This window comes from Moschus berezovskii, chromosome 25 (genome assembly GCF_049115385.1).
Source record: "Moschus berezovskii isolate FMDL1 chromosome 25, NW_MosBer_1.0, whole genome shotgun sequence".
NCBI classification, from domain to species: Eukaryota; Metazoa; Chordata; class Mammalia; order Artiodactyla; family Moschidae; genus Moschus; species Moschus berezovskii.
This window is the reverse complement of record NC_142484.1, coordinates 1,497,501-1,510,177: the sequence shown is the minus strand read 5'-3', so window position 1 is coordinate 1,510,177 and position 12,677 is coordinate 1,497,501. Positions and strand designations below refer to the sequence as shown.

Genomic DNA, 12,677 nt, shown 5'->3' with positions numbered 1-12,677 from the left:
CCCGTGTGTCAGCATGTTCTGTGCCCAGTGGGGAGGGTGCGCTCCCTGTGGAGGCGGGGGAGGAGCTGGCACGAGCGGCCCTGCCCTCGCCTCAAAGGGAGGGTGGGCTCAGCCTGGGGCACCCAGGGCCCAGGCCAGGCCCGTACCCAGACACTTTGGCCTCCTGCCCAGCCTCGTGGCCGAGATTCTGCTGCTGGGGGTGCCAGCTCGTGGGGGCGTCCGGCGCAGTGACCAGCATGGTGGGCCTGGCTCGAGGCCTCTCGTGAGCGCCTGCATTGAGGCATGGTTTTCAGGCCCAGGCGAGCACCAGCCACACTTAGAAAGTGTTCCATGAGCCCCCTGTACACCTAACGGGCCCCAGGAGGGGCCTGATGGGGCGGGTGGCACCTGGGCAGCCTGCCTCCCTCCCGGGCCTCCTCGCCAGCCCGTGGAAGCAGTGTCTCCATGAGTAGGCCCTGCCAATCTTGGAGCAGGCCAGCCTGGGGCCCTGGGGTGACAGGGTCCGGGAATCCAAGACAGGAGTCCCCTTGGGCTGGTCTGGCCTGTTTGCTGGAGGGGGTGGGGGTTGGTCAGAGTGGTTGCAGAGCCAGGAGGTTTTGAGGGATGAATAGGAGTTTGTGAATGCTTGGTGCTGGGGCAGATGCCTCCGGGATGGATAACTCTGGACCCTGCTTGCGGCCCCCCACCCCCGCAGGGGTTTGATGTGACGTTTGTTCCCATCCTGGTACTGTCTCAGCCAGCAGGGCTGTGGCTGACACCAGCCTGACCCCAGGGGGCCTGGAAACCGCACCGCAGAGCCGGGCCCTAGCAGGCCTCTTCCAGAATTGCAAGAGGGATCACGAACGCGTGCCCAGTGTTCTCTGCGCCTGAAATTCGAGCCAGGAGCGGGCAGAGCTCTGCAGGGCTGCAGGGCTCCTGGGAGATGGTTGTCAGCGCCTGCGACCTGGGAGCCTGCAGGGCGGAGCTGCCAGGAAGCAGGCTGCCCGCCCCTCACGGCCCCCGCCCCTTGACCATGCAGGGCCTCTCTGTCCTCAAAGCCTCCCAGCGCCCCCCCCAAGGCTGGCAGGGGCCCCCTCCTCTGCCTGCCTTGCTAACTGAGACTCTCGGCAGAAGGCTGTCAGGTCTCCGGGGTGGGGGACACGTGTCCTCCCCTCTGGGACACGGAGACGAGAGCCCTGAATGCCAGGTGGGTTATTAGCACAGGCTGAGCCCCCTAACCCAGACCGGCAGGGCACCGGTGTCCTGCCTGGAGTTGGCTCCACCCAGCTGGCCGGGCTTCTCTGGCCCCTGGAGTCTGACTCTGGGCTCAGACCCAGCTTCTGTGACCTGACCCTGAGCCTCGAGTCTCTGTCCTGGGAAGGTGGGTGACAGCTGGGCACTCCTGGCCGTGGGCCTGACAGACTCCAGGAGGAGCCCAGCACAGGGCCTGGCGTTTGGCTGCTCCAAACACCCTGCTCTGCGCCAGCCCAGCAGGCTACGGTGGACACTTCCTGCCTGGAGTACACCCAGTCTGAGCTCTCAGGAGCTGACCCGAGTCCAGCACCTTCCCTCAGCCGCTCCGGTGAAGGGCCGTGGGATGATGCAGTCAGCTGGGGATCGGGGGCAGGGTGGTTGATGTGGGAAGAGGCAGCCCAGCTCCACCCAGTGACCAGGAGCAGACCCCTGTGGGCCTGGCGCCCTCTCCACACCCGAAGACCAGCTGGACTCAGGGGCAGGCCAGCCCGTCGGCCTTGCAGCCTGCATGCCCTGGGCAGCGCCTGGCCCAGGCAGGCCAGCTGGTGCGCCAGGGAGACCAGGTTCCCAGGCCACACACAGGCTCACTGGCCCCTCAGGTCAGGTGCCACCTGAGACTGGGGTCTGGCCGCCCCCGGGCCAGACCCTTGGAAAGAGGGCGGTGGCGGATGGGTGGGGGAGAACTGAACCTGGCTCCCCAGAAGTTCCATCACCCTCTCACCTGTGGGCCTGGGCCTGCCGAGGGTGTGGTTGGGCAGGGGCGGGATGTTGTTCCAGGACCCTGCCCCCTGGAAGAGGGTTTTAGCAGCATCTTTAAAGCCAGCTCTTCGTGGGCTCCTGATCAGCCCCGACCAAGGCCAGGCCAGGGGCCAGAGGGGTGAGGGCTGAGCAGGGGAGGGGAGGGCCTGGCCAGGGAAGAGGCTGCAGACAAGGGCTCGGGCTCGGTGCGTGCAGGGTTCTCGAGAGAAGGGGCTTCAGAGAGGGCCTGGCACAGGCAGGCCAGGACTCCGAGGAGGAGGGGCCCCTGAGAAGGACCCAGGCTGGGAGGAGAGGGGGTCCTGGAGACAAGAGAGGTGGGTCGAGCCGTTCAGAGCAGAAGCGACCTTCACGGGAGGAAGCGCTCAGAGCGCAGCCTGTGGGGGAACAAGGGCTTAAGGGAGGGAACAGGCTGCCCGGGAGGGCGGCTTCGTGGGGAGGGGGCAGAGGGAGGGGCCACTGCTCCTAGGGGCGGCGGGTTGGAGAGGAGGACGACCTCAGGAGGCGCCTGCACAGCGAGGAGGGGGCCAGGGCTTGGGATGACTGCAGGAAGGGCAGGCCATGCGGGGCAAGTGTCAGAATGGGAGGGAGGCGGCGTAGATGGGGCTGGGGGCCTGGGAGGGGGGCGAGGGTGACAGAGCCCGCAGGGCGGTTTGGGCAGGTGGGGGCCCTGAGCTCCAGGGGGCCGAGTGTCACCGGGCCTGGGAAGGAACTCCTGGCCCCAGGGGCAAAGAGGCCTGTCAGGTAAGGAGTCAGTCTCCAAGACCAGACTTTGTGAGGGAACCACGTTACCTGGGCTCACGCTGGAGCTCTGGGCTTGGGGAGCTTGAGTTCAGATCTGGGCAAAAGTGTGGGCAGGAACTCAGTGGGGGTGGGCTCAGGAAGGACGGAGTCCCGGCCCGGGTCAGGGGCAAGACTGTGCAGAGTTGGGGCTCAGTTGGGGGCCTGGCGAGGGGCATCCTGCTCGGAGAAGGACTGCAATTGGGGGCCCTGGGGCTGGGAGGGGCCTGAGACTCACAAGGAACTAGGGCCCTGGTGCGGGCTTGGACAGGAGCTGGGTCCTGTGGGGACAGGCGCGCAGAGAGGAGCCAGGCACTGCCTTGGTGAGGACAGGCTGGGGGCACCTGGGCTCTGTGGGCAGACCACTTAGGGAGGCCCAGACACCCACCAGGCCAGGGACTAGGTGAGTGGGGGCAAGGTCTTAGACGCAGAGAGAGCCGATGGAGCAGGAAACTCACAGGGCGAAGAAGGGGCAGCGCAGAGGGGAAGGGTCCTGGGAACCGGGGCGGGGGTAGGCAGGGGGGAACACAGGAGGAAGGGGAGACAGGTGGGGGCGCTCAGCGAGGGGCTGGGGGTTCGGCCAGAGGGAGGAGGCAGGGAGCGGGGTGGGGTCCGGAAGACGCAGGCGAGTGGCGCGGGCACCGGGGCTGGGCGCTGCGGAAGAGCCCGTCCCTGCCCAGCTGTGCCCACCCGCGAGGGTCGCCGCTTCCGGCCGGCGCCCGCAGCGCCCACCCCACTGGCGGGAGGAGGCGGGGAGGTGGCTGCGCCCGCCGCCGCCGCCGCCGCCGCGAGTCAGGCTTGGGCTGCAGCCGGCGGCCGGCCCTGGCGCTGCGGAGGGCGCGCAGGCGGCGGAGGAGCGGCGCTGCCAGCCCGCGCCCCTCCCCGCACCGCCCCGCGCGCTCGCCGCGCCGAGGTCGGGCCGCCGGGACGCGGAGCGGCGGGACAGCCAGCCACCGGCCGGACGGCGGAAGGACGCGCGCAGCGAGCGCAGGGTCGGGCCCGGCCGCCGAGGAGTCGCCAGTAGGTGAGCGCCTTCCCGGCGGCTGCGGCAGACCTGGGCCGGGCTGGGGGCCGGGGTCGGGCGCCGCGGGGCCCCGGCTGCCCGACCCCCGCGGCGGCGCGGGGCGAGGGCGCGTGGTCTGAGACGGCTCGTTTTGCGGAGCGTCGCTGTGCGTCTGCTCCTGGCACCCGGCGAGCGCGCGCGCCTGGGGTCCCAGCGCTGCTCCGGGCCGGGTCGGGGGCCGGGGCGATGCGCGCGAGTTCGGAGCCCCCGCGGGCGGCGGATTCATCCTTCCGCGACTGTGTCGGGGCCTGTGGCGGTATGTGTGAGGGTCACAGTGCGGGCTTGTTTACCTGGCGGCCTCGCCGAGCGAGCGCAGGGGATGTGCTGGTGTCTGGAGAGCTGGGCGGTGGTGCTGGCGTTTGTGTCCCAAGCGTCAGCGTGTGCCAGCGTGCAGGTGCCGGGCAGAGCTGTGCTCCTCCTGCCAAGCCTGGCGGAGGCCGTGTCATTGTGGGTGTGCGTGCCCTGTGTGTGCGCCGTGTCTGGGGTGCTGCTTGCTCTGTTTACTGAAAGAGTCTGTCAATTGGGGTGCTGAGGGGAGTGTGGGGGTGCTGCTGTTGTGTGTCAGTGGGTGAATGTTTGTGTGCAGATGGCGAAGTGACGGGAAGCCCCCGCCGTCCCTGCCATGGCTGCTCAGAGGGCTTTGGCATGGGGGAGGGCGGTAGGGAAGGCAGGTGGTGGCCGGCAGCTGGCTGCCTCCCGCGGGATTTCCATGTCCCTGGAGCTGTTTATGAGACTGCAGGGGGGAGGCTGTAGGGGCCAAGGTGGGCCCACAGGGTGATCAGGACCCGGCTCATTCTTCATCTCCCCCTGCCTGCAGGCCCAGGGCCCCGGCCAGTGCCCAGCCCCGCTGGGAGCCCCGGCCAGCACCACGGACGGCGCCCAGGAAGCCCGAGTACCCCTGGACGGGGCCTTCTGGATCCCGAGGCCCCCGGCAGGTTCGCCCAAGGGCTGCTTCGCCTGCGTGTCCAAACCCCCAGCTCTGCAGGCTCCGGCGGCCCCGGCCCCCGAGCCCTCGGCCTCGCCCCCCATGGCGCCCACCCTGTTCCCCATGGAATCCAAGAGCAGCAAGACAGACAGCGTGCGGGCCGCCGGCGCCCCCCCGGCCTGCAAGCACCTGGCGGAGAAGAAGACCATGACGAACCCCGCAGCCGTCATCGAGGTCTGCCCGGACAGCACGGAGGTGAACGACTACTACCTGTGGTCCATCTTCAACTTCGTCTACCTCAACTTCTGCTGCCTGGGCTTCATCGCCCTGGCCTACTCCCTCAAGGTGAGCCGGGAGGATGGCGGAGGGGCCGGGGTCTGGAGAGCCACGTGGTGGCGCTGACCCCCCCCCCACAGAGAAGCCCGTGGGTGCGGCAGGTATAGGGGAGCGGCTGGGGGACCTAGGGAGATGCAGAGGTCGGCCAGCTAGCTCAGGACAGCAGAAGGCCTGCCCAGCCCATCCTGAGCTGGGGAACCTTCCAGGGTGTCCTGGCAGGGCTCAGCGTCCTCGGGGCCACGGTCTCTGCACGGCCAGTTTGGCCTCTGGGGTGGGGACCTCAGGGTCCTGGCCCCTGGGCGGGGACCTGGGAATTAGGCCTGGGCGCAGCTGCCCCTGGGCCTTGGGATGGAGCCAGCGCAGTGGTGAAGAGAGCTTGGAATCCTTCCCCTGTCGACAGGAGGAGGGCTGACGTCACTGCTGGAGACCTTGTCCCAGCCCCACACAGGGAGCCTGACACCAGGCAGGCACTCAAAGGGGCTGTGACAGACAGACCAGGCGCTGCCCCCCACCATTGCTCTGCCCCCCTCACATGGTTTCCAGTGACCCATCCTGGGGGAGTGGGGCAGGGAGGCCGGGGCAGGGAGGCCTGAGTGTGTCCCATGCAGCCTGACCCCACACTCTGGGTGTGCACGACTCTCAGAAGCCCCTCCTTCGCTGCTGTGATGGGAGCTGCCTGGAGCGGAGCAGACAGGATACCCCCATCCCCTGCTCCCCACCCTCGAGGGTGCAGTGGAGAGAAATGGACCAAGGTGGGGGAAGGGAGCTGTGGTTGACTCACACTTGGGGTCCAGAGATCCCTGCAGATGTGTCAGGACCCAAGAGCCCGGGGCTGCTGGAGCCCAACCCGCGGAGGGGCAGAGGGAGACCTGGGCCTCCCTGTCTCCTGCCGCCTCCCCAAGGGCTGGGCTCTGGTCTCGCCAGGTCATCCCTCTTCCTGGGCCCAGATCTGAGTGTCCGGGGCCGGGCGCATTTCACTGGTTGCAGCTGCCCCAGGCGGGGGTGGGGAGGGGGAACATTGCGGGGGGGTGCTGGAGGCAGAGGAGGGGCTGGCACCCAGGGGGACGGAGGCTGGGACAGCTCTGCTTGCTGCTCTGAGTGTGGCGCACCCCCTCCCGTCGCTGTCCCAGCGTCACACGGCCTGGCCACCTGGCCTTCCTGCCTCCTGACTCATCCTCAGGGCCTCCATCACCCCCGCTGCTCACGCGCTCATCTCCAGGCCAGTGTGCCCGGCCCTGGGCTCCATCGGGCAGGAACTGTGTCCAGTGAGTGTGCATGCATGTGGGCACGTGTGAGTGCACACAAGTGCGTGCGTGCGTACAGGTGTGAGCGTGTGTGTACGTGTGTGCTTGAGTTGTGCAGGCGTGCGAATGCGTGTGTATTTGCACGAGGGTGTGAGTGTGCGTGTGTGTGTAATCGTGTGTGCTGTGTGTGTGCATATAGGTATCAGGAGGCAGGTGCGTCTAACTGTACGTGTGGGTGTGTGAGTGTGTGAGTGTGTCTGCGCGTGTGTACAGCTGTGTGTGCGTGTGCTGCAGAGGCAGCAAAGGGAAGGGCTCCCTGGGAATCCGGGGGAAGCGCCCCCAGCCTCAGCTCGGCCTCCGGGGCCCTCCTGCCAGTCCTGCCAGCAGCCCGTGGACTTGGGCGTGGCTGTGAGGCTCCTGTGGGCGGCGGCGGGCCCCGGGCAGGCCCATCTGCCGTGGGTTGTAGGTAGGTCACAGGTTTCTGAACTGAATGCAAGGCTCCGCGCTGGGGTGGGGGGTGGGAGATGGTGCTTCTGAGAGGCTGTAGGGGCCTCACTGTGCCTCCAGCCGGGCGCTCCCCTACATCCTCCCTGGGGGCTCTCGGGGCAGAGAGGCGTGGGGCTTACTGGGCAGGAGGACGGTGGCACAGGCAGCCAGCAAGGCAAGCCGCCTCTGTCCCCGGCAGAGGGGAGGGCGGACCTGCTGGCCCGGGCTTCCGCACCCGGGAGTCTGGCCATCTGTCCATCCGGCTGCACGTCTCCTGGCCTGCCGCTCGGAACATGGTTTGCAGCCAGTCGTGGGCAGTTGCAAGGGCACCTCACGGCCTTGGGGTCAGGAGGCCTTGGCTGGACTCCTGGATCCCTCCAAGCGCTGACCCCGTGTCACTGAGCCCGTCCCCTCCTACACTCGCAGAGCACAGCCAAACAAAACCGCATCCCGGGAGCGCCAGGGGCAGGATGTCCCCACTGCCCCGTCTGTCCCCACGCCGCCCCCCTGGGTACGGTCAGCTCTGTGTGGGCATGTGCAGCCACAGACGGGAGCCTGGGGTGCGGCCTGCACTGCAAGGTGGGGTGTGTGGCCCAGGCGGGGCTCACGACGACCCCCAGCCCCCTCTCCATTGGGAGGAGCCCGGCCCCTCCTCCTGGCACCCAGGGCCCTACACGACCTGCTCTCACCCGCGTGCTCACCCAGCAGCTTCCTCCGGCCCCCATTGACTCCCCAGCCACACTGCGTAAGGCACTGTCTTCAGCTCCTCCCCGACCCAGCCGTCCCCCGGCTCCGTCCATCAGCTCTCCCTGTCTGGTTGCCCGCACACCTTCATGGACGCATGTCATGTCTTCTTCGCCGCCGTCTTTCCTTGACACCGTCTACCGGTTCCCCTGCATCTGAGTATTTATTCATCTGCCCCGACTCTGACTCTCGTACCTGCCACCGTCTTCCGCCCCTTCCCTCCCTGGCTCGTGTATAGCCACCATATCCATTCATTAAACTCTTCTAGTCAATCACCCAGGCATCAGTTCATTCAGACACTTCAGCATCCTTTCACTCTGCATCCATTTGTCCCATGAGTAATAAATAATTGTCTAGTGCCTAGTAAGTGACAAGCAACACATGGTCCCCGTCTAGAAGAGCTTGACATCCTGGTCAGGAGTCAGACAATAATAAAACTTGCACTTACGTGAGTCAGGTGGTGATGTCAGCTATGAAGAATAAATGGAGCGTCATCAAGGACATATGGGGTGCCGTTTTATATACAGCGGACAAGGAAGGCCTCTTTGATAAGATGATATTTGAGTATAAACCTGAATGAATTCATGCAGTAGCCATAAACGCATCCAGGAAAGCGTATTCCAGGAAAACGGACTGGGTATTACAAAAGGCCCGAGGCAAAGCCAGGTTCAGGGACCAGCGTAGCTGGCGTGGGGGTGAGCCTTGGAGCTGGGTCCAGAGCGGGTTTGGGCGGGGCCAGACCATGTGCATCGTGTCTGCCCCAGTAGGATTTTGTTTTGCTTTGAGTGAAATCTTTGATGAATTTTAAACAAAGAGTCAGTATTACGTGGCTTGTATTTTAAAAGATTGCCCTTGTTACTGGGGAGATAGCCCTTAAGGACTTAAGGCGTTGGGGAGCTGGGAGACCAGATCAAAGGCTGTTGCCTCCGTCAAGTCTTGGTTCAGAGGATGGAAGCAGAGAGTGGAAGCAGGTCCTGTATTTTGAAGGAAAAGTCAGTAGACTATCCTGGTGGGTTGGACACAAGGTGAGGGAAAAGAGAGAGGAGCTTCAGATTGCTGTTGTTGCTCAGTCGTGTCCAAGTCTCTCCAACCCCACGGACTGTAGCCCACGAGGCTCCTCTGTCCATGGGGTTTCCCAGGCAAGAACACTGGAGCTGGGTGCCCTTTCCTTCTCCAGGGGATCTTCCCGAGATCCCCTGCGCCTCCTGCACTGCAGGCAGATTCTTTACCTCTGAGCCGCCAGGGAGCTCAAAGGATCTTCATCCCGTCTGTCTGTGAGAGAGTTTGCGGACGAGGAAGGAGGCCGTGGAAGGGACGGGGTTGCGAGGAAAAGGGCCGCGCTCCCCGTGTCCGCCCACCGACGCAGGCACTCGTGCTTCCACCCTTTCGGCCCTCTCCCCGTCCGCTCTCTCTGTAAATTCACGGATCCATCTTCCTTCCTTCCAGGGTTTCTCTTCCTCGCTGCCAACCGTCCCTCGACTCACTCGCCCACTGACGTTAAATTCACGTTCTCCCCGTCTTTTCTTCCTTCCTCTCCTCCCGCTGTTTATCCACCAACCTCGTCCATCACCCCGTTACGCGGTCCATCCGCCCCGCTCACCGTCTCATCTTTTTTCTTCCCTGGATTCATCTGTCTCCCCCCTTAACTCATCAATAACAAAGAGCCAGCAAATACCAATAACCACAAACAGCAACCGTTATTTATGGAGCTTATATATTCTAGGCACCATTCTAAGCATGCCTCTTTATTTAATTAAATGCAGTATTTTATTTAAAGGTAGCAAAACCCTATGAGACGGGTGCGGGTGACTGCAGACGAGGAAGCGGGGCACAGAGGCGCGAGGCAGCGTCCTTGAGGCCACCGTCAAGTTCCTTTCTTGGGCCTTTGACTCATTACACTCTTCTTGCTTTACTTGTCACCCTGTCTGTCTTTTTTAATTAGTTAATTTTATATTGAAGGATAATGGCTTTACAGACTTCTGCTGTTTTCTGTCAAGCCTCACCATGAATCAGCCATAGGTACACATACACCCCCTCCCTTTGAACCTCTCTCCCGTCTCCCTCCCCACCCCACCCATCTAGGCTGATGCAGAGCCCCGTGCGAGTTTGCTGAGCCACACAGCACATTCCCGTTGGCTGTCCATTTTACGTACGGTCACGTAAGCTTCCCTGTTGCTGCCTCCATGCATCCCACCCTCTCCCCGCTCCCCGTGTCCGTAAGCCTGTCCTCTATGTGTGTTTGTCCACTGCCGCCCCGTAAGTAAATCCCTCAGCACCGTCTCTCTAGACTCCGTGGGTGTCAGAGTAGGTGTTTCTTCCCTTTCTGACTCCCTTCACTCTGAGTGACAGGGTCTCGGCTCAGCCGCTTCCTCAGAACCGACTCGGATGCGCTCCTTTTCATGGCCGAGTAACACCCCACCGTGTGTGTGCGCCGCAGCTTCTTTATCCAGTCATCTGTGGACGGACATCTTGCTTCCATGTTCCAGCTCCTGTAAATGGTGCTGCAGTGAACAGTGGGCTGCGTGTGTTTCTTTCCGTTTTGGTTTCCTCTGGGTGTATGCCTAGGAGGGGGATTTCTCGGTCATGTGGTGGTTTTATTCCTAGTTTTTCAAGGAATCTCCGTACCGTCTTCCACAGTGGCTGCATCAATTTACATTCCCAGCAACAGTGCAAGAGCGTTCCCTTTTCTCCACACCCTCTCCAGCATTTATTGTTGGTAGACTTTTTGATGATGGCCACTCTGACCGGTGTGAGGTGATACCTCATTGTGGTTTTGATTTGCATTTCTCTAATAATGGGTCATGAGTTTGAGTGAACTCCGGGAGTTGGTGATGGACAGGGAGGCCTGGCGTGCTGTGATTCATGGGGTCGCGGAGAGTCGGACACGACTGAGCGACTGAACTGAACTGAACTGAGTAATGAGTGATGCTGAGCATCTTTTCGTGTGTTTGTTGGCCGTCTGTAAGTCTTCTCTGCAGGAATGTCTGCTTAGGTCTTTTGCCCACTTTTTGATGGGGTTGTTTGTTTTTCTGATATTGACTTGTATGAGCTGCTTGTATATTTTGGAAATTAACCCTTTGTCAGTTGTTTCATTTGCTATGACTTTCTCCCATCCTGAGGGTTGCCTTTTCACCTTGCTTTTGGTTTCCTTCGCTGTGCAAAAGCTTTTAAGTTTAATCAGGTCCCACTTGTTTACTTTCGCTTTTGTTTATTTCTTTTCTACAAACGTATTTTGGCTGTGCTCTGTGGCATGTGGGGCCCTAGTTCCGGGACGAGGGATTGAACCCCTCACACTGGCAGCAGTCCTGACCGCTGGGCCGGGGCGGCGCCATCTGGTCGTCCCGTCCTGCCTGCTTGCCCGCCGTCTCCCTGCACTTTCCACCCACCTCTGTGTTCACCCAGCCGCTCACCCGACTGCACGGCCTTCCTTTCTGCTCCTCTCCCCCCGTTCTCAGTATCTGGCCGCCCCTCTACGCACACAGCCAGTGTTCATCCACTCACCCTTGGGTTCATCAGCCCTCCTGCTCCCCCAGCCCTCCCTCCTCACGACCTTGTGCCTGCCAGCCGCCGTTGGTCTCTGCGTCGTCCCTTCATGTGCTCACGCTCCGTGCTCCGTCGCCTCTGCGTTAGGCTGCTCACCCTCCGTGCGTGTGTTCGCCTCCAGTCCCCCCACTCCGCCCTCCCACTGACTCCCCGTGCCGTCCGGGTGGTCCGCGCTGCAGCTGGTGGCAGCCCATCTGTGTGCCATCCACCCCTCCCCCCTGCCTTCACACTCTGCCAGTCACCGCCCGAAACCCGCGCTCCTCAGGGCCGCCCACCCTCCCGCTCTTCCCTCGCTTCAGCCGTCTCACCCACCCACTCACCCATCCGCCGTTCACGCGCCCAAGGGCCTTCCTTCTCGTCCCCCTATCAGCCAGCATCGCCCATCGACCTCTGCGCCCGAGCCACGCATCCGTTCATCCGCTCCGTTCGCCCGTGCTCATGCCTCCTCCATTCAGCCACGTCGCCCACCGCCACCCTCCCCTTCTCTTTGCCTTGCTTCTGCTCTGTTTTGTTTTTTGGGCGCTACTCTGGGTCTTCACTGCAGCACACGGGCTTCTCTAGTTACAGCACAGGCTTAGTTGCCCCTCGGCTCGTGGGATCTTAATTCCCCCACCAGGGGTCAAACCCACGTCCCCTGCGTTGGAAGGCAGATTCTTAACCACTGGACCACTGGGGACGTCCTGTTGCTCTGCTCTTCTCAGCCTCCCCTCCGCACTGCCTCTTGCTTCCTGGATCTCCTAGCGGGGTGCTCCCAGGCACGGCCCTCCTGTTCTTGTCGCTGGCACCCACTCCCTTGGTTCTCTTGTCCAGGCTCATAGCTTTAAGTAGCATCTTTATGCTAATGCTCCTCCAACTTCTATCTCTGCCCTAGACCTCACCCCTGAACTAGGCTCTACAAAACCCACCTGCTCAGAATATCTGGCTCTAGGTCTAGAAGACATTTCTAGCTTCACGTCAAAAACCAAACTACTGAATCACTCACAAACGTCCTCCTCCTGGAGCATCCTGCAACCCCCTTATTTCAGTAGATGAAAAAGCCTTGCAATCATCTCAGACCCCTTTCTTTTTTTATCACACTGCGCATCTGATCCCAGTAAATACTGTCAGCTGAATCTTCAAAATAGATGCAGAAAAAGGTCACTTCTTACCGCCTTCGTGTCTGTTGACCGGACGCGACCCACCCTGACCACTCGCCGGGGCTGTCAGGGAGCCTCTGTTCGGCTGTTGTCCAGCCTCTGCCCCTGCAGTCTGTCCTCCACACAGTGTCCAGAATTACCAGAGCACAGGCGCCAGGGCCTGCCATTTTCCTGCTAAAAAGCGCCGACGAGTCCCCACACACTGCTCCCTGACCGTCTCCTCTGACTCTAAGTGCCCCGCCCCTCTGGGTTCTGCCCTCCCCACACTGGCCTCTGGTTATCCCTCTGACCTCACTGCATCTACACCTGGGAGCTTTGTCTTTAGACACCTATTTTCCCTGAAGGTGAGCATATGACCGCGTCTCCACGCTCTCCTGGGCTTTACCCAAACATCCCTGCTCTGTGGGTTCTTTCCTGAGTGTCCACAGGAA

The 12,677-nt window shown here is 62.5% G+C and overlaps 1 protein-coding gene across 1 annotated transcript in view; it reads left to right on the top strand.

Annotated features, from left to right (window-relative positions):
- The first annotated feature begins 4,714 nt into the window (after window positions 1-4,714).
- IFITM10 (interferon induced transmembrane protein 10) overlaps window positions 4,715-12,677 on the top strand; it is a 14,386-nt gene continuing 6,423 nt past the window's right edge. The window contains exon 1 of the mRNA XM_055414866.2: window positions 4,715-5,102. Coding sequence (XP_055270841.2) covers window positions 4,860-5,102 — 243 coding nt within the window. The 5' untranslated portion in view covers window positions 4,715-4,859. The remainder of the gene's footprint in view (window positions 5,103-12,677) is intronic.